The 25966-nt window shown below is 37.4% G+C and overlaps 1 protein-coding gene and 1 non-coding gene across 2 annotated transcripts; one reads left to right on the top strand and one right to left on the bottom strand.

The window, feature by feature from the left end:
• Positions 1–461: 461 nt before the first annotated feature.
• Positions 462–20145, top strand: LOC116300366 (uncharacterized). Its single transcript, XR_016120460.1, has 19 exons — positions 462–467; positions 5601–5692; positions 6845–7022; positions 8053–8242; positions 8713–8939; positions 9811–9924; positions 10278–10437; positions 10567–10766; positions 11266–11385; positions 11972–12134; positions 12795–12879; positions 13224–13273; positions 14211–14483; positions 14602–14679; positions 15142–15261; positions 16206–16312; positions 16989–17099; positions 17344–17457; positions 19420–20145. It is a non-coding gene; the product is annotated as an uncharacterized LOC116300366 (transcript).
• Positions 20146–20370: 225 nt separating this feature from the next.
• LOC116300386 (transmembrane protein with metallophosphoesterase domain) lies at positions 20371–25121 on the bottom strand. The gene is made up of 3 exons (XM_031709259.2): positions 24190–25121; positions 23693–23858; positions 20371–21865 (listed from the first exon to the last, which is right to left on the bottom strand). The coding sequence occupies exons 1-3, from the start codon at positions 24983–24985 to the stop codon at positions 21535–21537; spliced, it is 1293 nt and encodes a 430-aa protein (XP_031565119.1). The 5' UTR covers positions 24986–25121; the 3' UTR covers positions 20371–21534.
• Between the last annotated feature and the right edge of the window lie 845 nt (positions 25122–25966).

The raw sequence follows: 25966 nt of genomic DNA, 5'->3' as shown, positions 1-25966 counted from the left end.
CGGTTTCCTATTTTTAATTTATTTTGGTTGCATTGAATACATGTGGCAGGCGCGAAAAACTATGTTTCGATTCCCGCCACAACTGGACATATGAATGAGCAGACGCGTCTGCATGGACCACGTGATAATAATGGAAGCTTCCATCTTCAAAGGGATTTACTCTTTTTGCCTTTGATTCTTATTACATAGACTTCCAAGTTTCAAGCTAAAAAGGTTAGAAACCTAACTTATTTCTAGGCAGTATTTACAAAAGTTCTTTGTATTTAGACTCACAAGACTCAGCATGTCTTTTCTTTTTCAAAGGTCGATTAACGGATCCTAAAAACGATGGTCAGAATGGAAGTCAGAAAACGAATATTTAAGTAATATATAGAGTGAAGTTTGGGCTTGAATAATATTTCAATTGCAACCCGTTGTTGCAGGTTATCTGGAAAATTAGGACTAAAGGTTTATACTACGTTATGGAGGTGAGTCTACATTGTGTATTCAAAGGCATATACATTATACATCGTCAGAATAGGCCTTTATTTAGTTTGGGCATAATTATTCTCCTTTGTTGCATTATTTATCATCGAGTGGGTGATGGTCCTCGGGGATTTTTAGGAGGAGGCTGATGGGTAGAAGAGGAAGAAGCAAGATCAAAAAACTGAAATCTCCTGATTATCATCAATTTGCTTAAACAGATAAACTTAAACTTATTTACTCATTAAAGATTCTATTTCTAACACTCAAGTAATCTTCCTTCCTTCCTTCCTTCCTTCCTTCCTTCCTTCCTTCCTTCCTTCCTTCCTTCCTTCCTTCCTTCCTTCCAGATAATAGAAAATCGTCTTCTTTCTCGCTTTAATAAACTAATAATTATTCTACCAAAACAGCGCGCTATGTTTTTCAATCAGGAATAACAAACCTTGCCATATATTCATTCACCTTTGGTTATAGACAAATAATAAATCAGTTTCTTAAGTTATTATTGTCTGCAGGGGACACGGAATAACAAAACTTGCCATTTATTCATGATTTCTACACAAAATTGACTCTTCTCTTGACTAAGCTTATTCGGCTTGTTTGCTTTCTAAGGATAAGACACCTATTTCAAACTAAAAAACATAGAGTGTGGCTCGGTCCTGATTTCATATTTCAAATTTCATATCTAGAGCCGATAAAGTCTTTTGAAATAGGTGTATAATTTGACATTTCATACGGCTTTGGTTATAGACAAATAATAAATCAGTTTCTTAAGTTATTATTGTCTGGAGGCGTTGTTTATGATCATACCTAGGAAATGCAGCAGGCGTCGGTGTTAATCAACAGGTGTACTAATGTTATAAATAATAGAGCCCATAGGCCGATGGAATGGTGACTTTGTCATTAAGAGTTTTTCATAGGATTGGACACATTCCATAGGATTTGACATCTTCCAGAAGGATCGGACATCTTCCTGTGTGTGTGTGTATATATAGAGAGAGAGAGACCACCTTGGTGAGGAAGACGAAACCTCGTATCAAAAGGAATATTTAACTTTAATCAGCTTTAAGTCTGTTTTAGGGTAAAATTAATCGATTGAATTTCAAGATTTGTTTCGATTCGGCAGTACACTAGGGATGCAGGGGCGAAGACCAAAACTCAGGCTTCCATTTCATCGATTATGAAGTCGAAATATTCAAGAAAAATAATGTCCTATGTCAAGAAAATTGATTTCCTCTGGGTTACTAAATGGTTTTAAGATCTAATTATTTTTATGGAGTTACTGTGAATTCGATGGATCGATACAAATCTGTTTCTATTACGTTTATACATCATGAAATAAGTTGGTCTTCCAGCAGAAATAAAACAGTTCATATTTTTGTCATGTAAACGCACCTGCGCTAAAAATTAGGGGAACATCTCCATGGTGAAAATATCGTATCCCTCTTAATTAACACAGCAGCACCTGCTGCGTGCTAGTACACTTATTTTGTTATATAGAGAAGAATTACATTCATCCTCTAGCTTGGGTTCCTTGCAGTTCAACGATATGCTCGTAATGACTTCTTATTTAAGGATCGTCAGTGCTTTACCAAGGATTAATGTATCCCCTTAAATTAACACAGCAGTACTGACCTGCTGCGTGCTAGTACACTTATTTTGTTACATAGAGGAGAATTACATCTTAGCTTCAGTTTGATTGCAGTTCAACGATATGCTCGTAATGACTTCCTATCTAAAGATAGATAATGTACCAATGATTAACCTCTGGGCTGTCTTTGTCATAACTGTGAGTATAAATCTGTTTTTAATATTATTGTACCTCCTTAAATAAGTTTGTCCTCCAGAAATTCAAAAAGTGCCTATTTTTGTCATGTAAACTTACCTGCGCAAAACATTACTGCAATCATAACTACTATCGGCTGCCATTAAACATTTAAGTATTGTTATGAGAGAGAAAATTAATGTTTTTACAGACTAAGCTAGACATCAGTTTTCTAATTACTATTTCTTATCGTGTGAAAACAAGATAAAGAACGATCAATTAGTTATTGAAAATATCGATATAAGATTCAGTAAGGCTACCATCACGCACGAGTTTGGATGATGCTATGCTTTGAATTGGCAAGTAAACTTCTTAGCTCCTCCCATTAGCATGTACACCTATGGTTACGCCCTACACACTCTTTACCCCTTTGCTTAGTTATTTTGGCACTATTCTTTTAAATCTTATGATATAATTATTCCTCGTAGACCTTTCTATACATTTACCATATATTCACATGTTATCTTTAGTTTAAGCTATGTTCAGTTCTATGATTTTCACTCGTATTACTCTTAATAAGATATCACACTTAGGAATTTACTATTTCCATTAGCCAATCAAGACTCGGCGATAATATCATATTGATTGAAAAATGACACCTGTCATGAAGTTATTATAAATAGAGCTCATGTAATTAGTTTAAGTCAGAAGAGTAGAGATAGAGTATAGAAGAAGAGAAAGTGGAATAAAGATCCCGTAGCTCGTACCGAGAGCGGTCCATCCCATTTAAGCAATAGAAAACTTTTTCCGTGTTTACATAGCCTGATAGCAACACGAGGGGAGGTTGGGAGAATTCGAGACGGTTATACAAACCCGAGACGTAGTCGAGGGTTTGCATAACTGTCGAGAATTCTCCCAACCCCCCGAGTGTTGCTATCAGGCTATGTAAACACAGAGAAAAAAGTTTTCTATTGCTTTTATAAAATAAATACTAACGGAAAACATTACCACTTGCAAGAAAATAAATCTTTATTTGAATTTGATTCTCATTTCAAAATACAAATTCTCCATACATCACGAACTTCGATCGTTAGCCAATCAAATTTTGTGTAATAAACGACGAGGAGGCAAATGTGAAGCGAGAAAGAATCGCTAGCTATTTTAAACATTTATCATTCTAAAACTTTAAAACAAATACAAAGAAATGTCCAAAGATTGAATAGAAATCTTAATAAAAGATTTCAGAATTGATTATCTTTACGAAAGTGATCAAAAGTGGATAACAAGTGTCACTGTGAATGGAATTCTCGGTTGAAAGAAACGTGGTTTTGCTCAATTTGACAGCGAGAAAACATGGCAGCGAAGTTGATTGTTTCGTCTTGCCTCGAGAAGATATTTTGTGGAGCTGAAGAGCTATCGCTGGAAAACGTTTGAAGCTGCTGACTGTTTCCTTGAAATACTTGTATTCTTTATCGGGCGGTGCATTTAAATCATGAGAAAGCACGTCGCTGAACAACCGAAGCTGTCCTGACGGAGGACGTGTGTTGTAGCTCCTGAGGGAATTCTCTTTGCGGTGACCAACGAGAGATTGTCATGATATTACGATCAGAAAGACCTGCATGAGACCATAGGGTTATGCCTGTGGCCCTGACACAAGTCAAAATTTGGAACTTCGTCTTCAAAATACATTTTTGGGGGCGTTTTTTTCCTCGAAAGAAACTGTAAATTTTTAATTTTTGAACTTGTACCGGGAAAACACGAAAGTTGTGACGTCACAACTGTGTTTACATACCCTCATGCAAACATGGCTATCAACCAATCACAGCGTGCGTACTATTTAATTTATTTTATAAAACAGTATAGCGAATGGGGAATTAAAGTTTCAAATCAAAGTTTTTTTCTTTCTTTGATGAGAAGAACTTTTTCGTCAAACTTTGTTGTAATTTTCGATATCTGATTTTTTTAAGAACTTGCAATAGATCTAACATTTTTATTTTTTCCTTCTTTTTTATTATTGATAGTTTTGCACTCCAGTATTCCAACAATCTTAACCCGTTTAGATTTCTGACCTGAATGTAATGAGACGGGGCATGTTTGAAAGACATAAAACATTCAAACTCAAGGCTGTTAAGTTTGGAAATTTCTAGAAGATTTCAAATTGTATCATGTTTTTAGTTTCAAAAAACTTCAAGCAGGAGACCGCAGAAAGTCATGGCAACAAATGAGCTATACCTACAAGATGTATTTACTATGGAAATGGGAATTTTTCCATTTATTCATTTATTGCTTTTCATAATTCAAATGAAGCTATATGCAAAGCATACTTATTCATACAGTTTTGATTTCCTAGAAACATTAATCCGGCCGTCATAAAATCGGAACGCAAAAAACGTTAATGGGTTTCTCAGACGTTTTTGGGTGACAAAAATAACTTCTTTAAACTGTTCTAGTTCATTCTAATTACATTGAATCGAACTGAAACTTTGCCGATAGCTGCCTAGATATTTTATTTACAATTTTGTACATTCGATTGTTTTGGTCCACACTTGTTTGCTTTCATCACATCAGTGTAGAGTCAAGCGACAATATCCATGAATAGTACAGTGCTTTTACATTAAAATCGTACAAAATAGCACTGATGTAACAATACAAAACTTAAAGATATAGCATTAATTCGCGCAGTGCTGTTTCATACGATATCTGCACTCCCAGCTCGTGGTCGATAAAGATATACTTCTTTTTGTTAACAAATTGACCGAGTACAGGCCCTGATCATCAATCCCGCTCCACGTGTATCTGGATATTTTTGAAAACGGATTTTTTCTTTGCGGACTGGCCTCGAAAACGCAACTTTTCGAAAACGGATACGTGTGGAAGGGCAAAAACGAAGCGAAAACTGAAAGCTGAACTCGGGTCTTTTATTTTCTTTTGTTTAAAACAGATTAGGTTCTCCATGTAAGCCTGTTAGTCACAAAAGATGCAGTTATTTATGATTACTAGGGGACATGCACAAAACCTATGACCAAAGCACTTGAAAGCCTTAGAACCATTCGATTGTGATGATAAAGTGATTATGACAGTGATGATGTTCGTAATGATAAGAGGGACTTTAACATTTGAAGTGAAAAATAATTTCTCTTTGGAGTTCTGTTCGTTGGAGATTTCATTCAAAATATTTTCAGTAAAGTCAACTCATCCACAGGAAAGACAGACTTTGAAGGCGCGAAACCCCCCAAGTGAAGTTATTTATAGTGATGCATGGTAATGATGGTAATGATAGCGACTATGACGCATCCTAATAAAAAGTAACGACGGTACAATAATGAAATAGGATATGTAACAATGATGGTGTATATATTTTTATCTCTAACAGATCTTTCTACAACACCTGCTGATAGTTGTTGCAAAACAAAACCAGCTTGTTTACACAATTCAACTCATGAGGGAGTATCCTTATATACAGGGGTAAGTCACTCGCAAACCTAATATATATCATAGAGCTATTTTCATGTTCGGAAAGTCGGGATTTCAATCAAAAAAATACTCTCAAACAATCGAGAGGAAGTTAAAAACTTGAGAATCTTGGAGATTTTGGTCGCGAAAAACAAACGTGTAGGTATTTATGGCTTAAGCTATTAAAATCTACCCTTTTGATCTTTTCTCTTTTCACAATACATCAAAATTGCAACTCATGATCATACCGTTGTAAATTTGACGGACGAACAAACACGTATTTATAGTTTCAGCCAACTTTGGGAATTCTCTTTTTTCAATTTTTCTGGCTCTTTTCATGCAATAATGGATCCTTTTTTGAGATAGCGATTATTTGCCTTTTGGTCTAGCTTCGGTACAAACATCTTTTGTTCATAGGTGTTGTTTGTGCCGAAGCTAGACACAATGCATCTTGTTATTAAAACGAACTCAAATATACAAAAAACAAATCTCCGTGATGTGCTACAGTGTTGAAAACCTTCATTATGTACTTTTTTTGCTTTCTCTTACTTGCACAAATATATATTATGATTATAAAGAATTCTTAGAGATCTTTGAAACGCTGTGCGTCTCCCGACAAAAAATCGCGCAAGAGACAAATAATTGTCATTTTTGACTTTGACAAACAATGACGCATTAAGATTTTAGAAGATAGTCCTCTTTACAGTTCCGTGCGCCATCTTGTAAGGTAGCCATACCTTTGCATCTAAGCGAGACGAACGATGAACTTGCAATGACAGAGACACGGCTTTTTATAACATCTTGAACAATTCTCACTTCGATGTAAAGGCACGGCTTCCTTTTAAGATGGGGCAGGGAACTGTGAAGAAGAAGGACGTAATGTGCTCACGTACGTTATGTACGCGCAGTCAGTCAGCTTTTTAAAAAAGTGCAGCGCAATCTAAAAAAACGTACATTATAGGGTGCAATTGATTGCTATAGTGCTAAACAAACCAAGTAAAATCTATTGTATTTCTCTTATCATATAGAAAATAAGAGTAATTTACAGTTTCTCGATGTAAATTTTCTTGTATACCAAGCCAGCAAATGACATCAACTCCGCGTTTTAACATCTTGTTACTATGTTATAAAATCATATTTAAATATCTTCCAATCTTTTTGCAGGCAAACTTTAACTTACCAGTCCTTCGTGAAACATGAACCAAGCTCAAATGAAACGGCCGAGAATGTTACAGTAGAATGGGTACTACCCTCTTCTGTTTCCTACCAGAGTTACGAATCTCTGTCCAGTGCCAAGACACCTAACGATGTATCATCAAATATCAATACAATTACCATGAATGTAGGTAGCTATAATCCTTCTTAATGTTTTTCCCGTTGTTGTAATTCCTTTCTCTTGAGGGGTACATTTAAGGAATTGTCAATTCTTAGCGTTCGTATATCAAGTTCTGGATGCACGCGGGAGGTTACTAAGTTACTAAGGTTACTAAGCCGAGTGCAACTCTAGCTTCTTGAGAGCTTAAGCAACCTCCCAAGTGCATCCAGAACTGGATTTACGCACAACCAATTGACCATTGCTTTTATATAACATAGCAAAACCGCCGCTCAATCACGCCAGCGTGCACCATCCATTTCTAGATGCACGCTCGCGACATTACTTCCTTTACTCTTATTCTCACTGGAGATGGTGACGCATAGGTTAAGGGGCTGATTTTGGAGACCAGTTGATGTAACATGATCAATGTAATATGTAATGCCAGCGTGCACCATCCATTTCTAGATGCACGCTCGCGACATTACTTCCTTTACTCTTATTCTCACTGGAGATGGTGACGCATAGGTTAAGGGGCTGATTTTGGAGACCAGTTGATGTAACATGATCAATGTAATATATTCATAAAACTACAATGAATTACACCTAATACAATAGATAGAACGAAAAAAATGGTTAGACCTTCAAGTGTTCTCGGTCAAGCACTTCTAACCGTAGGCCCCGTCTGTCTTCACTCTATAACCCTGTATAAGGGGGACGTAAAAGACCCACAGCAGACGCTGGTGACGACCATGTTCAGTGCCCGTGCTAATACTACAGGGCCCACAGTAATTGGCTATGTATGCTGTTGTGGTGTCCCTGCCATTAAATAAATAAATCAAATCAATTATAAATCACAATACAACACAACAGATTTTCTAAATACAACACACTAACTGAGTGCTATGTAGGTTCGTCTCCCTTTTGGAGACTCTTCTTGGTGGGGCTTTTGAGCCCCACAAATACAATGCATCACGAAATCCTTAGCAGTCGTTCTTTAAAAATCGCAGATAGTTTATCAAAGATGTGCATCTAAAAGTAATCAACACCTTTTTTTCAGTTTGGATCTCTATCACCATCGGAGGAGATCAATATTCTGATTAATGTCACGTTGGATCCTGGCCATACATTGCGTGACAACCTTTTCCGTCACGTAACAATTAGCACCGCTTTGAAATACCGCTGGTCAAACGAGTGTAGCAAAGAAAAATCTTCCAGCAAAGCATTACACTTCCCGTTCTTCTGTCCAGGTAAATGCATTTTGCAGAACGTGCGACCTCACTTTATAGACATGAAATAATGAGGGGGAAGAGGGTTGGGGAAAAGGCTGCAGCATGTCGATGTTAATTGATCAATGTGCCCATAGTCTTACTGATTCTACCCCATGCTCCACCGGTCCTTTTAGTTAAAAAAATCTTTTTCTTTTATTTCTCGAAATATTCAGGATACCATTTTCCATAGTTCCATTTTCGATTTTCGCCTACAACTATCGTATACGACACGCTCGCGCCATCCTACAACTCGAGTCGTAGCGTGTAAATCAAGCCTACAACTCGCCTACGACAGACGCGAGCGTGTTATATACGATAGTTGTAGGCGAAAATTGTACCGGTAATCAACAGAGTTCTCTTGTAACGAAAACAAGTCTTTTAGTTGACAAGTTTTGTGTTGTGTTATACTAAACATTTCTTTTCTGTAACGCATTATGTTTGTTCTCTAGAATGCAGTAACTTTGGAAGTCTGGGAATGGCAGATGGAAATATCAAGGACAGTCATATCCAGGCCTCCACCGTTCAAAGATACCGATCAAATAATATGGCATGGGAATGGAAACCAATGACGTCATTTGATCATCTAAATTTAAAGAGAAAAATGAAATTTAACTTTCTGCAAATAGACTTGAAATCATCAAGACAAGTTGATATGATAATGTGTTATTACACCAAAGTTAGTATTTTCTATCGTTAAAGGTACCTGTGTATGGACGCCTATGATAAAGTAGGTGCAGACCCTAGCTGTAGTTGGGAAAAGAATGCTTTTTACACGTTATTTGGGTCAGCATGTGAGTAGAGTTTGAATAGGGAATTTTTTTTCCGGTCTCCGGCGTTGCTTCCTTCGAAAAACACGCAAAATTCCAATTTTATCTGTGAGATATCCGAGCCATGACTTTGAGCATTCCAGATGTTGTTTCAAGATAATGATAATTGAAGGGTTTAAGTATTTTACATGCCATTTTACATGCCATTTTATACATACACTACATAGAGTGAGTGGAGACTAAAAGATCATTCACAGGGTGACGATACGATTTTAAATGGAGGCGCAGCCTGTTCGGAAAAAAAGTGTCAAAAACGTGTTGCTTTAGGTTTCTTCCTTACTTTTTGGGACGATATGTATTGGGTATTTTCAGTTTGCAATTTTTTCTCGTAATCAGTTTTATCCTCCTGTATTGCCAGCTATTCCCTCCGCGAGGTAGAAAAGATTAATCGGTTTGAATCTTTAGGTAGCCCGAAAATCCATTTCGACTCTTTCCTCTAGAGAAGGCAACGTAGGCCGTCATTTTGGGTTCATTGAGCCTAGCGCAACGCAGACGCAAACGCGCAGTACTGCTTGTTCAAATCGAAAACATTTTTGTTCTTGCGTTTGTATTTGCGCAAACTGATGTTCACACATAAGAACGCAAACGCAAGCACAAGAAAATAAAAAAGTTTCTATTTCTTGCTTTTGCGTTTGTATTTGCGTTGCTCGTGTGAAACAGGTTTTATATAATGACTTTACTTAAACGCAACTCTCGATTTGTTAACCTTTATTATTGTAGGTATTTGTTGATGGAATCCCTGCTCGAGATCCTATACCCTGGAACATCATTCAACTCTCCTTCAGTCACAACTCTTGGAAATGGAAAACACAGAAAAACTTGCAAAAAGTAGAGGTATTGAAAAAAATAGATGATTAAATCATGAAGAAGAAGAATTGGCTTGCTTGCTTGAACAGACAAATAAACTTGGACGATTACCCAAGCTGAACACTGCTGAATATGCGTACTACGTGCTCTGAAAATAATCGCTAATTACTTATCAATTATTTTTGCTGGCATCTAGCACACATGGAACCGAATGAAACACAGGGAAACCGTCACGATTAGTGTCGCTGTTCGCCTTATGGCTTGACGGAAGCATTTATTGTGCTATTATATATGTTACGTAAGAGGCATACTTTTTTGCAAAGGTCTATGGCATACGCATAGTCAGTATGTACATTTATGCAAAGTGTCTAATGATTCAGGTTTTCCAAGGAGAAGACATCGTTGCTGTTGCCATAACAACACTCAAGCCAATCAAAACGCGCTTCATAAGAATCAACGTTCCTCCTTATGGCCTTCTGGATCAAACCACCTATAAAGTGCAGTTGTTTGGTTGTAATCCTAGCGAGGGCCTTAGTCAAGGTTTGTTCTAGTTCCGTGAACATACGGTAGGGCAAAGTCACAATTAGTGACACAAAGTCTTAAATTTACTTACTTTTTATAAACTACGAATCTTGCTTATTTTATTTTTATCTATTTTTTCTATTAAAGATCCTCCTCCTGTTGGTATTGAGTTTCCATCACTGGTACCAGACTCTCGGTTCAGCTCCCCGTCCATCCTTGGCCCTCAGTACCAGCCTCATTTTGGGAGACTGAACAATCAAATAGACGGTGGGTCTTGGTGCGCATCTGGTTGTAGTCCATTACAGTATCTTCAGATAGATTTGGGAGACACGTGGAAGATAAGTGAGGTAAAGTGTACAATGTACTATTGATGCTCTAAACCAGTCTGACTATACATTAGGTTATGGTTAATGCGCATATTCAAGCGAAAACTGTTTGGAAATAAAGATAGTATGCTTCTTTCATCAATAAAATTTGAACTAAGGTGCTACATGAGAATTTTCCTTTTTGTATTCGTTCGTTCGCTCGTTCTTTCGCTTGTTTGTTTGTTTGTTATTCGTTTATTCTTCTATTTCATTTGTTTGTAATTCATTCGTTCCTTTATTTGTTTGTTTGTTTGTTTATTCTTCTATTTTATTTGTTTGTAATTCATTCGTTCCTTTATTTGTTTGTTTGTTTATTCTACTATTTCATTTGTTTGTAATTCATTCGTTCCTTTATTTGTTTGTTTGTTTATTCTTCTATTTTATTTGTTTGTAATTCATTCGTGTTTTTTTTTATTCCTTTGCACAGTCTTTATTGTTTTGGATAAACGGTTCAAAAGATATTGTGTTTTTTCTATCATAGATCGAAAATCAAGGCAGACACTCAACAAATGGTACTGTTTTCGCTGTCAAGACCTATTCCCTCTCGTCCAGTTTAGACGGGGCTTCCTGGACGCCATATAAGAGCAATGGAGAAACCAAGGTTAGTCTGCATTATCTAGGAAGGAAGGTTTCGCGGACCGAATAAAACTTGGAAACAAGAAACTACTGTCACTGTCACTGCATATATGATCCGACCAGCGGTCATCAATATTGGTGTTTGATTCTATAATATAAAGTGGCTAGGTGTATCACCACTAGCTCATGTGGATGAAATCACTAATCTAGTGTAGGTTACTGACAAGAAGATCCCTCCCCTGTGAGCCCTAGATACTCCCAACAAATAGCTGCTACCCTGTTATACGCCTTCACGAGGATGCACCCGGTAACTCCCCTGTTTACTGTTTACCCCAACAATAGACCTCTTGCAAGTCACGTCAAAGCAGCTTAATTTGGAAAACCAAAAAAAAAAAGAATTTCAATCTCATGATAATTGCCGGGAAACCTATTGTTATGTCATCCAAATTGAGCTGCATTCCGACGTGCTACAGGGGGTCTATTAGCTGGTAATACCTGACACATGCATGGGTAAAGAAAGGAATGTGAGGGTATTTTACTTTAATTACAAGAGACACGAACATTTAGTACAGAGTAAACTGACTCCTCGTTAATTGACTTTAAATTGGCAGATCTTCTGGGGAAACGATGTTGCAAACTTAGCAACCAGACACAAGCTTTTCCAGGCCCTCACGGTTAAGTATGTGCGTTTTGAGCCCAGGACTTGTACTGAAAGTGTTGCGTGCATTCGTGTCGAGTTGTATGGAACAAAAACAAGTGTTGAAAACCGAAAAGGTAAACGATAAATGGCTAAACTATCTAAACTGTATATATATATATATATAATATATGATGAACTCTTGATAAAGCCTTTGCTATTTCTTTCGTTAGTGTGGGACCGGATAGTCTATTTATTACGTTCCTTTTCTCTGGATTGCTTTTGTTACAAAGTGCAAACGCTATATCCTGACGAGACAGCACTAAAAAAATAACTAGCAAAAGTTTGCACTACATAGCACTAAGAAAACGATAGATATTGTACTACAGTCAACTCTCGTCTTGCGAAAACTCCGATGTTACGAACACCTTGGTAATTGCGGACAGAAGCAAAATCCCTGGCGAAAAATACTGACAAAGAAATGACCATAATAAATTCTCGCTATTGCGGATGCTGCGCTATTACTGACACCAAGTGACGGTTCCGAGGGTGTCCGCTGTAAAGAGAGTTGACTGTATTTTGTATTTTTTTAGCGCAAAATACATGTAATACTGTTACACATATTAATAATTTGCCCTCTAATATCTCGTGTTTGATAGGCGTAGTGGTTTAAGGGAATGATAGTATATAGTGCGCAGGGCTCCCTTCTACTGTCTACTTACGCCCTTACCTCTTTCTCCCGTAGAAGATTGCGCTCGATAAAGGGGATCTAAAGGTTTTTCTTTTTATTACTTCAGTTTTACCAGGAGTCGTGTTTGGACGTTCGATACTACTAAAGCCATCTGAAAATATGGCATTTGTTTGCAACACTGAAGTCGCAGAGTACGTAAGAAGACCCTAGCTATCGATAAACCTAGTTTTTATCCATATGATTTACTAGATGCAGCGCACTGCGTAGCTCATTGATCAATGTTCTGCCTCACAATGTGGAAGACAATATTTGATAGAACATCATTATAAAATAAGTACTTTTATAAATATCGCTTTCTTATTAGTTGATTGAGCTTACTTTATAAGAGCACACGTGCGCCACACGTGTATTTCTTTAATGAAATCCAGACTCAACAATAGCTACAGCACCATTGAAGAGTGCTCAGATCAGAGTCTAAGAGGTCTTACAAAACCAACCGAAACTAAAGAGTTTCCTTTCTTCTTTATTTTCTTAGGAATAATGCGCATTGTTTTTCAAGTAAAGATAAAGGTAGCACATGGGAAGGTAATGCGCAACAGACATTATGATCTGAGTGCGGCAGCACGCACTTGGTTTATCGAGTAATGCGCAACAGACATCATGATCTGAGTGCGGCAGCACGCACTTGGTTTATCGAGTAATGCGCAACAGACATTATGATCTGAGTGCGGCAGTGCGCACTTGGTTTATCGAGTAATGCGCAACAGACATTATGATCTGAGTGCGGCAGCACGCACTTGGTTTATCGAGTAATGCGCAACAGACATCATGATCTGAGTGCGGCAGCACGCACTTGGTTTATCGAGTAATGCGCAACAGACATCATGATCTGAGTGCGGCAGCACGCACTTGGTTTATCGAGTAATGCGCAACAGACATTATGATCTGAGTGCGGCAGTGCGCACTTGGTTCATCGAGTAATGCGCAACAGACATCATGATCTGAGTGCGGCAGCATGCACTTGGTTTATCGAGTAATGCGCAACGGACATCATGATCTGAGTGCGGCAGCACGCACTTGGTTTATCGAGTAATGCTTTTTGTTTAGACCCCTTTGTCTTTTTTCTTCTCGGGTTTAGACAGTGAAATCTTACTTATTACTTCATACTTATTACTCTATAGTCCTATTTACAATAGAAGATCAATAACGATCAATACTATTAAGTAAGACTTACTTTTAATAACTTATGTTTGCTTTATATTCCGTGGTTTCTTTAAGCCTATAGAAGGCTGAAGAAACCAAGGATCAAGAAACCAATGGTTTGCTCTTAATTTTTCTCCCCTTTACTATATTAGCAAACACTTCTGACCAAACGCGCGCGCTATCATAAGATTTTTTACTCTACAGATATTTTGTACAGTAAATGAAAAGCATCTTTTTGATAAATTATAGATGATCATACAACTCGCATGAGCCGCAAGTTGCAACAAATTTTAATTGTATATTTCATTTTGTTTTAAAGCGGTTCCATTTCAAGTATTAAGCGTTTTGGCATACGATTCTACTGAGCAAAGATTGTACGGTCTGACACGAAATGGTAAGAACATTTTGAAAAGCAAAGATCCCAACGGCGACAAATGGCGAGGAATACCCCTCAAGGATTGGTTCTCGGTCAAAGATGGTAGCTCAGTCTACACAGCAGTCGAGATTCCTTTTGTACCAATCAGTCGTACTCAAACCAACGTCGTTGAACCATTAGTGCAATTGACAGCTTTAAATGGAGACGAATGGCAAGGTAAGCGATTCATACGCAGTGCTTCTTTACACATTTTTCTTAGCATTAACACGCATAAAGAATGACAAATGTGATCTGTTCGCGCCAGCTCACTTATGGAATACAATTTATTTGATAGCTGATCAAATAGGAGTGTATTACAAGCCAGTTGATGGGGCTAGCAAAATGGTTCTGTCTTTCTTACCATACAGTCAAGGTAACAACACCTAAATCATTATGAAGTCACTAATCTAAACTATATTCCATGCTATACATTTCTATTCTGCTCAATTTCCCATACTTCAAGCTAACTCTAACGCTTATTCCATCCAACCAATTGCCCCCGGAATTCTCTTTGTTTGCTTGCAAAGTCTATTTTTCCTAGTTTTAATAGTCTCCAAGCATCAGATTTTATGTGAACCCTTAAACAACCTCTGTGTTGATCAGAACCAACGGCGCGGCTAACTCTCAAATTGAATTTGAATCTAGCGTGTTAGTTTTTGCAGTAACTAGATTAACCATAGACCTAAGACAATCTACTTATGAATATGCGACGCCGAATCCAGGAATCGAAATTCTATGGGTGAGAGGCGAATGCATGTACTGCCCCTGCGCCAACCTTGATTCCCTAAGCCTCATTGTTACAAGTACACAATATTTTTACGCTGCTGTTCTTCAGACCTTTCACCAAATCCATGCCATACTGGTGTTTGTTTACATGGTCGATGTGAGCAACTTGTTCGCTCACAATTCAAATGCCACTGTAGACAAGGATACACAGGACGCTTTTGTGACACAGGTAAGATATTGTGATATTTACCTTTCAAACGCTTAATCATGAGACTGAATTTCGAGTTTTGCAATTTTGCTCCCTCATTTCCAACATTACAGGTGCAATTTGGAGTCCCGTCAATCGCCATTGAAACCGCCGCTCTAGTTGCGCAGACAATTAGATTAAGATTTTACCACGTTTTCATCGTTTTCGAATTTTGTTTTACCTTTCGTTAACCTTCTCACCAAAAACATATATCTCTTGGTTTATCTACTACTTGAATATTTTTATGATTCAAAGAAAGAAAGAAAGTTTCCATTCCTTTTGCATTAACATTTTTATATGCCTAGGATTATAATTCATTTATGGTTCATCGTTTTGGGTCACAAGAGGCTTCCTGGAGTTTAATGACTCCTTTTTCAAAAATGCGTAGAGAGTTTGCTACAGCATTTTGGGCCCGCCGCTGGATGAACAAAAATACGTTATCGTTACTATATTAATTCAAGACCTATCAAATGTCTGGATGTTTTTCCCGACTGATTCATTTTTTAGCTACCGACTATTGTTTATCTAATCCTTGTCAAAATGGAGGAACTTGTTCACCACTATTCTTGTTCTTTAACTGCTCGTGCCAACCGGGTTATTCGGGCGAAAGGTGTCAAGGTATAGTCTGTAATTTTAATTTTTCAAAAGGATCAATACTCAGTTTAAATTCAGCATTATCATTATTGTTATTATTGTCATTAATATCAAATAAATTGCCCCCCGCAACCCCCTGCCCCGCCCCGCCCCGCCCCACCCCAACGTTCTTTTTTATAGAATCATTCGAAATTTGTTTTTTCTTTCATGATAGACGTCTTTATAAAACAATTAGCTTTTCACTAGATCATAGGTCCGCATCCCATATAGCATCTGACATGCCGGTTGCGCTAATTAGTGTGGATTACATTGTACCTATTACTGTTTTTCAGATTATGACGAATGCACGATCCATGCTTGAATGGAGGGACGTGTGTTGATGGTGGTAACAACTTTACTTGTACATGCGCACCGAACTACCGAGGAGTAACTTGTCAAGGTAAAATAGACCTGGCTTTTTTCCTTGGACGTACTGTTTTCCCATTTCCCGTGTCATTCCCTAGAATATTATTTCTTTGCTAAATGGGTGCGTACGAGAAAATTATATTACACAGTGGATACAACTCAAACCAAAGAAGTTTATTCTCGAGATTGCAAGAGAATGACACTTGGTCTAAAATGGGAAAACATTACCAAAGTAAAGAAGTATATTAAATCCTACCTATTTAAATATATATTAACATATTCACGATAAACCAATTATTGCTTGACCTGCCGCATGAGGAAGACGTATCGATAAGGTTTTCCGGTTTTCCTCCCTCCGCAAAAATCAACTTCTAAATATCTTAATTCGATCTAGAAGGACCTAGATGAGAATTACTCTGTGTAATTCTAGTTACCCTAAAATTAATGCGTAGTTTTTGAAATTAAGATTCTATTGTTTTGTCCTCTGGATTGGGCTGCATTGGGAATATCCTGCAAGGGGTCTATATCGGGGTTTGCGTCATTCTCTTTTAGGGGCTTCAATATATCGTACCAAAAGCTCGTTTGCGGTTTCGGGGGTTCAAAAGAACCCACAGAACCACCCCTAGAACCACCCATGAATCAGTCCCCTATATAACAGGAGGTAAGAGATGTCATGCTAAGAGTACTCTTGTTGATTCCTTGTTCTTCAGATTTTGACGATTGTGCAAGCTCTCCTTGCCTTCATGGAGGTACTTGTACTGATGGTGCATCTTCTTACAAGTGTTCTTGTCTAGCTGGTTATTCTGGCACAAACTGTCAAGGTACATGGGATATGTAATACTAAATGATATGTAAACGAAAAATGCAAACAAACAAATGAGTGAACGACGACACAAACAAACAAAGACCAACGCCGGAAAAAAGAAAAGGATAAAGCAAACACATTTTAAAGTTGTTTTTTGCGTAGGTTTGTTTTGTAGTAAAAAAACAAATTTCTGATTGTTTAGTGTTGCTATCGGAAATTTGTTAAATTTATTCTCCAACAAATTCTTCATCCTTTTTTAGTGATGCCTTGTTCATCAAGCCCTTGTTTAAATGGTGGAACATGCAGTCATCCAAATAGCGGGGGGTACTTGTGTGCCTGTAACATACGATATTCAGGCCCTCATTGTGGAAATGGTAAGTAAAATACATCATTAAGGATTTCTAACATGAGAGCAGGATGTAACAAGGTTAAAGCAAAATCTGGTGCATACTTACATTCTGTTCTATCATTCCACGGAGTACTTCAAAACTTTTTCATACTAAGGTTGTAGTATACATTTATACAAATATCCAATGAGATGCAAGATATCCAATGAGATGCAAAAACATAAGTATCCTATCTGGCATTACTTAGCTTCTATTGTATCAGACCTAGGTATTGTAGAATTTGTAAGTTTTAACGATTAAAATTGTTTATCATCAATAAGAGGAAAGACAGATAAAGCTGACGTTAACGAGCGTGCGCTCTTTCCGTTAGTTGTTTTGATCAGTAAAAATTATAAGTTTTTATCGTTTTTGTTATTGTAAAAAACAAATTGACATCAGTATCTATCCTCTTAATGACGATAATTGTGTAATCACATTGTCAAAGTAGTATGCAGATCCACTTGGCTACGCCACGTGGATCCACACTACTTTAATTTGACAATGTGATGACGCAATTTATCGTCAATAAGAGGAAAGACACATTAAAAACTGATTTCAATAATACATATAAATCACTTAGAATTACTTAGAATTACTTTTAATGAATGACAGCTATTTGTTAACCATTATCGAAAAACCAGAATCGTAATCCAATGATAGCCTAGTGAATGGGAAGCATTGAGTTTCACAATACAGTATACTGATTAAGGCCTCCACCACTCGTTTGGTTACTTGTGGTATTCTTGTCCAGGGTGGTTTGGTAAGTGATGGTACCATGTCTATGGTGGTATGGTTGGTGATGGTACCATGTCTATGGTGGTTTGGTTAGTGATGGTACCATGTCTATGGTGGTTTGGTTGGTGATGGTACCATGTCTATGGTGGTTTGGCAAGTGATGATACCATGTCTATGGTGGTTTGGTTAGTGATGGTACCATGTCTATGGTGGTATGGTTCGTGATGATACCCTGTCTATGGTGGTATGGTTAGTGATGGTACCATGTCTATGGTGGTATGGTTAGTGATGGTACCATGTCTATGGTGGTTTGGTTAGTGATGATACCATGTCTATGGTGGTATGGTTAGTGATGGTACCTTGTCTAGGGTGGTTTGGTAAGTGATGGTACTATGTCTATGGTGGTATGGTTAGTGATGATACCATGTCTATGGTGGTTTGGTAAGTGATGGTACTATGTCTATGGTGGTATGGTTAGTGATGGTACCTTGTCTAGGGTGGTTTGGTAAGTGATGGTACCATGTCTATGGTGGTTTGGTTTGGTTAGTGATGGTACCATGCCTATGCTGGTTTGGTTTGGTTAGTGATGGTACCATGTCTATGGTGGTTTGGTTAGTGATGGAAACATGTCTATGGTGGTTTGGTTAGTGATGGTACCATGTCTATGGTGGTTTGGTTAGTGATGGCATCATGTCTATGGTGGTTTGGTTAGTGATGGTACCATGTCTATGGTGGTTTGGTTAGTGATGGTACCATGTCTATGGTGGTTTGGTTAGTGATGGCATCATGTCTATGGTGGTTTGGTTAGTGATGGTACCATGTCTATGGTGGTATGGTTAGTGATGATACCATGTCTATGGTGGTTTGGTAAGTGATGGTACCATGTCTATGGTGGTTTGGTTAGTGATGATACCATGTCTATGGTGGTTTGGTTAGTGACGATACCTTGTCTATGGTGGTTTGGTTAGTGATGATACCATGTCTATGGTGGTTTGGTTAGTGATGGTACCATGTCTATGGTGGTTTGGTAAGTGATGGTACTATGTCTATGGTGGTTTGGTTAGTGATGGTACCATGTATGTGGTGGTATAGTTAGTGATGGTACCTTGTCTACAGTGGTATGGTTAGTGATGGTATCCTGTCCAAGGTATTTTGGTTACTGATAGTATCCTGTTGATTGCGTTGGACTTGATTCATTATTTCTTTCATTGATAGGTGGTTTTGTCACAAGCAGAGGAAGCCGGGGGTCTTCATTAGTCTGGAGCTACAGCAGCGGGAAGTACGATAAGTTAGTCTTTTATTCTGATAGAAATTTGACAGTATTTGGTGTTTGTTTGTCTGATACTTTTGCTTCCGGTAGTGACGTTTCTTGTTCATTTGAATCAAGGATTCGTAAGGAAGGCAGCAGTACAATACTTGGTTCTCGCAGTGCAAAAGTGTATTGTGAAAAGGATAATAAATACGTAAACTGCCCATCATTTGCTAGCCCCTATTTAATGATAGCAGGTACTCGTTATATTATCGAGGTTCGTATGGATAGTACAGAAAATTTTCGAAAAGTCACCAATGGTGTATCTTCAAGAAAAATTTATTTACGAGATGGTTCCCTGTCTGTTACCTATAACTATGAAACTGTGGATGCTGCTGAACTCGCAGACTCAAACGGTTCCACTCAGTCAGAGGGGGGGATTACTGGGCTTTTAACTCAAATTGCACATGGCTAGGTTAAACTAGGCCATGAAGTGTGTAATTTTTCACAAAAAAAGTTTTCAACTAAATCTTTAAAACAAATAAAACACTTTAATGCTACAACACTTGCAGATAAAAATTTAAAAATAAATCCAGTTTTTTTCAAAACATCAATTTGTTATGCATGCTGACATATTTCCATAGAAAATAATGCAATACAGTTGATTTTCAACTAAATATTTTCTCATAAATAACCAAATATTGTTAAAAACAATCTTGTGTCATAATTTTAATTTTATGCTTAATTCATTTTTTTTAAATGTGCATGTCTTGACTTTTAATAAAATATGTCCTTATCTGGAGTCATAAGGCTCTTAAATATCACCATTTTCATTTAATAAATGTACCGGTATTTTGACATTAAATCTTTTTTGCATCATTAAATACAAGTTTACTAAACAATACAATACAATACAATACAATACAATACAATTTTATTTGCTCATACAATAAACCATTCCCTTTAAGGTTTAATTACTTGTTGACAAAAGCGTGATGGATAGGCTTGCTCTATATACCGGTGTATACAGCCTGTTATATGTACCTGTAGTCTTGGCGCATGGACAGTATAGACTTGTAGGAGATGCAGAAAGCCTCAACATCCTTTCTCCATTATTTTGTATTTATTCTATGTTGCAGACCGATAATAATAATAAATGGGGAAACAGAATGTCAAGGACCTTATGCAACCCCAATAGGCACTCTATATACTGTATGGCTTCACATTAATTCATATTTGTAGAAAAAAAAGTTGCTTTTATAAAACCACTAATTACCTAATTGCTAATCATATCATTGAAACTTGGAACAATTTTGGTCACAGACTATGTTTTCATTTGTTAGTATTTCAGCTGTGAGATATGTTGGAGAAACTTCACTGATAGAAAATCCAAAAATGGCCATGTTGAAGGGTCAATATAAATATACACAGTCATTTAAAAAAAAATTGTCCTCAACTGGCTGAAGCCTATGCACCTGGCCTGAAAGGGACGATAGGTAGAAATCACTAAAGTGGTTAAATATTTGCTCTGAATTAATAGTTCCTGCTTACTAATGAGGTAATAATGGCAACCCAAATCCATTTAATGTATGTCTTTTTACGGGGGAAAAGAAATTAAATGTCAAATAATACGGGTTTTATAATTCTGGTAAAGAAGTTCCCAATTTTGAAAATACCAAGGCATTTAATAAAAGACTATTTTCTTGGACACTGCCTGCTTACCAGCAAAGATCTGTCTGTAAACCTGGGGTATATTTAATGTGCAGTCAACAGCTTCTGTGATTTATAACCATAGTTCCTTTCCATCCAGTAGTGTAGGCTTTAGCTGGTCAACGACTATATATTATTTGAATTGACTATATACTACCAAGCATCTGTGGGAGATGGGGGAGGGCCTTAGATGAAGGAAATACCCTTGTGAGAATTTCCCCACAGAAAAAGTCATGTTAAGTACAAGCATTTCATTTGCTTACTCTATACATACACTCTTTAGCATCAGTTGGGGCCAAGTGAAATGTCTCAGATGAAAGAAGCACTCTTTAAGGCCTTTCTTTATGTCTACACATACTTTCTATCCAGCATTAGGTGGGAATGAGAGAAATATAAGCTATCTCAGATGAAGAAAACACCCTCATTGGCATCCCCCAGAAAAAGGTACCAGTGTTAACGTAAACATAAGACCCTCTCTCATGTCTATGCAGTCCTGAAAAGTATGGCTGTAAGATGTAATGATACAGATGAATAGGTATTATTTGTCCACTGTGCGTATGTCCACAGAGAACTAGGCCAATATTTGGGTAGGCTTGAAGGGCTTTTTTGGCCACTTTTGGTTGGTGAGCAAGAAGAATTGTGGCAGTGTGTGGCTTGAGTCCTGCTAAAGCTTTATCAAGCTGTACTCCATGCTCTCCATATCTGTAAAATATGACAGAATACCAATTAGCATTAGAATACCAACCTTGCTTTCGTGTCTAAGTCTGCAATATTTTTTAATGCACTCGCACATCTTGGAAATTGTCTTTCAATATTTGTGCTAGTGAATACTATAAGAACAATTGGAAGGGTTTGTAATTTTAAATATTGTCAATGCCATGAAACAATTTCTGCCTCACAAGTTAAAGTGCAATTTAGCATGTAACTTTTTACAGTTAAGAAAAACTAGTGGGAAAGATTAACAACAAACTAACTGAGTCCCCATAGGAGAGGGGTGAGTGCACTGCCACTACACCACTCTGGAATCACATTGTATCGAAATTAATGTAGATGCCTCTGGCCTTCAAGAGTCACATGTCAATTGCATTGTTTTATTTATCACCATTGCTTGTTATTTTGTCCCATCAAAGCCTTTGATGGGACAAAATAACAAGGAAATTCTTTGTTTTATTTATCACCATTAATAATAATAATAATAATAATATTTAATGAGGATACTCCACTCATAAAAATGATTTTCAGGGAGGTCCTAAAAAAAATTTAAAATATAAGTGAAAATAATTGACCGAATCGAGAACTCGGCCGCGAGCGCGCCGATATGTGGCCCAAGGCGTGGAAAAACGACCCGGCGCGACCTGGCGTGATTCACGAATTAGGAATCACGCCAGATCGCTCCGCCAACAACCCAAGCCCCACACCAGCGCACGCGACCACAACGCCGCGGACTCGGTCGAAAATTCCAAAAACCATCATAAATTCGTGATATGATCATGAAAAAATCTTAAAAAGCTTCTTTTTGAAAACCTTCAGACTGTCAATATTTCTCACTTCTAAATTTAAAGAGTTCCAGTCTTTAGAACAATGAGGAACTGTTCTAAACAAACCCCAGTTGGTCCTAACACCTTCAAAACTAAGATTGTCCTTGTATCTTGTGTTATAAGAATGGATTTGTGATAATGAATAAAAGCCAAAGTCATGGTTAATTAAGTGATTTAAACATTTATAAACATTGCTTGTTATTTTATCCCATTAAAGCCTTTGATGGGACAAAATAACAAGGAAATTCTTTGTTTGATTTATCACCATTGCTTGTTATTTTATTCCATTAAAGCCTTTGATGGGACAAAATAACAAGGAAATTCATTGTTTTATTTATCACCATTGCTTGTTATTTTATCCCATTAAAGCCTTTGATGGGACAAAATAACAAGGAAATTCATTGTTTTATTTATCACCATTGCTTGTTATTTTATCCCATTAAAGCCTTTGATGGGACAAAATAACAAGGAAATTCATTGTTTGATTTATCACCATTGCTTGTTATTTTATTCCATTAAAGCCTTTGATGGGACAAAATAACAAGGAAATTCTTTGTTTTATTTATCACCATTGCTTGTTATTTTATTCCATTAAAGCCTTTGATGGGACAAAATAACAAGGAAATTGTGTATACAGTAAATACTATGTACTTATTGACTGAGTTAGGTCGGGCCGTACGGGAAAATATTTGGCTCGAGGTCATGTCGTACGGACCGAGCGCAGCGAGGTCCGTACAAATGACCAAGAGCCAAATATTTTCCCGTACGGCCCGACCTAACTCAGTCAATAAGCATTTTATCATATGAGACTCACGAAAATAAAAATAATTAAGAAAAAGAAAGCGCGCGGATTTGAGCAGGGCCGGACGGGTTTTTCCGGCCCGCTTACGTCAACCCGTCCGGCCCCCATCACGTGACTTTTTCCAATGGTTTTATTAGAGCGCGTGAGCAGGGCCGTACGGGTCATATGATAAATGCTGTTACTAATTACCTGAATATGCCTCCGTCATAATCGTCTACACCTGCTATACACAGCATTGCAGTAGGATTTTTAGGGTGCTGAATGGTAATATGTGAGTTATGGAGTACATGAACTCCTAGAAATTCCAGCTCTTTGATCCAGGCATCCACATCGCCAGTGTAATATTCATGATTCCCTGGGAAAATGCAATGTTAAAGAAATAAAAAACTCAATAAAGAGCTAAAAATCACATATACTGGTAGACAAAAGACCATTCTAATAATATTAAAGAAAAGAGTTAAAAAGAACCTTTATTGACCTGAAATTAACATTTGAGAAAATAGAGAAAAATAGAGAAAAATATGATTTTTGAGGAAATGTCAGGTCAGAAAGAGGAGATTAAAAGAGATACACCAAATCTAAGACTGTTATAGCAGTCCCTATGACAGTAGCAGGGCCATTAATTTCTCGATGGGCTTCATGAGTGAGTGTTGTTAGGATCATATAATATAATCTCATGTACATACCAGTCACATAATAGAGTCCATACTTAGCTTTAAGCCTTAGCAGTGGCTTGACAGCCTGTCGTATTTGATATACAGTAGCATCCACCAAATCTCCAGTCACAACAATAACATCTGGTTTCAGCTCATTACAAGTCTTGACTATTTCTTCTAACTTTGTTTTACCAACTGTAATACCAACATGTAAATCGGATAGTTGAAGTATAGTAAAACCCTTGAATTCCATCGGTAAATTCTTAATGGGAATACTTAGTCGATTGATTGTAGGCGATCTAGAGGCATTTTGAAGGCCATACAGCGTCAAGGAGGCGGAAATAGCTAGTATTAGCAATATTTTAAAACGGGTCTTCGATGATCGATGTAGATGACTTGCGATCGGGACTCGTAGACACGACAAGATCCACCATAACAAATCAACAAGAAAGATAGTCGATGCCATTAGTAATGTGATCCCAAGACATGTGTATGTGATGAGGGTAAATAAGTGAGGTTCTTCGCCGGCTAGTATGACTCCAGAGAACCAAGAAAACTGCCCCAGCACAAGGATCGCAGCCACAATCATCATCAAGACCCTCTCCAAGGATGAAGTCGATCTAAACAAAGTTGGACACACACGAATCCACACATAGCGAGCAATGAAAAAGAGTACTGATTGGACCATTAAATATAACTGCACAATTAATAGCCTATATTTAAGCTTCTCGTTGAATGAAGAGAAGTATGTTCCAATAAAGGAGACGAGGTTCAAGCTAACTACGATCCCAACTACAACCAATGCCTTGTCCATGGACGCCGCCATCTTGGCTGTTCACACTTAAACGTGAAGGAATGAGTACTAGCGATGGGGCTCCTGTGTAAAGCGAAAGTAACTCGAGTGGTCCAGTCACGGTAAATTTATCTTTTTCTTCGTAATCTTCTTAACAGCACGTTTTAAGTTTAAAGAATTGAATATCTACATGTAGACTAGAATCTATAATCTCCTCACGGACCTTCCCATAACGCCATGCGCTCCTATATCCCTTGCCCGAGGGGGGGGGGGGGGGGGGGGGTGGGGGTGACACCGGGGTAAAAGTATCGCATCATGCATCAGTGCTCGTCGCATCTCGTAGAGAGGTAAAAATCAGAGATTTTTGTTTTCTTTTAGGGTGTTAAAATTAAATTTAGAATTTCGTTATTTCTTGGAATCTTTTAGCTATGTATTAGGAGGGAAAAATCGTCAAACCACGCCCTTTTTTTAAAGGAATCCCGGTATTTTTAAAGTTTTCCCACGAGCATACCCGATATTTTTACCCGGGAGTCCCCCTCCCCCCGGGATCCCTTGCTAGCCTACTTGGCGTAACCCAATTAAAATACTTAGTATTTATGTAATATGAGAACTTTATTGGATATCATAAAGAAGAAAATAGTTTAGGACAAAAATAAAAACACTAAGGAAAATGATTACAAGATTATAAAATATATTGAATGTATTAACATGTCATTCTCGAAAAAGGTTGAATACTGAATACTACATATATACTGAATAGTGCATTCCAAGATCGAAGTACATTGTGGGTCATAGTGACATTGTCTAAAGTAGGATTGAAAATAATTATTTTTTCTATTTTTAGTGTATTCCATCTGAAACCCAATATACTAACTACATGTAGAGAGTTAATTGCTGTATATTTACTTTTTATTTCAAATTAACGAGACTCACAATGCCCTTTGGTCTCGGAGTGCTCTACTCAATATGCAGTATTCAGTATTCAATCTTTTTTGAAATAGCTGTATACTTATA

Source organism: Actinia tenebrosa, unplaced genomic scaffold (genome assembly GCF_029948245.1).
Source record: "Actinia tenebrosa isolate PJP-AT-01 unplaced genomic scaffold, QUT_ActTen_1.0 PGA_scaffold2__45_contigs__length_23673736, whole genome shotgun sequence".
Taxonomy (NCBI): domain Eukaryota; kingdom Metazoa; phylum Cnidaria; class Anthozoa; order Actiniaria; family Actiniidae; genus Actinia; species Actinia tenebrosa.
The sequence above is the reverse complement of the archived record's forward strand: the minus strand, read 5'-3'. Positions and strand labels throughout refer to the sequence as shown.

Excerpts from the sequence above, each read along its gene's own strand:
- LOC116300386 (XM_031709259.2), bottom strand. The coding sequence starts at position 24,985 with ATGGCGGCGTCCATGGACAAGGCATTGGTTGTAGTTGGGATCGTAGTT. Across the intron at positions 23,859-24,189 it reads TGGACTCTATTATGTGACTG|GGAATCATGAATATTACACT; the intron begins GTATGTACATGA and ends GCATTTTCCCAG. Across the intron at positions 21,866-23,692 it reads TATGACGGAGGCATATTCAG|ATATGGAGAGCATGGAGTAC; the intron begins GTAATTAGTAAC and ends CATATTTTACAG.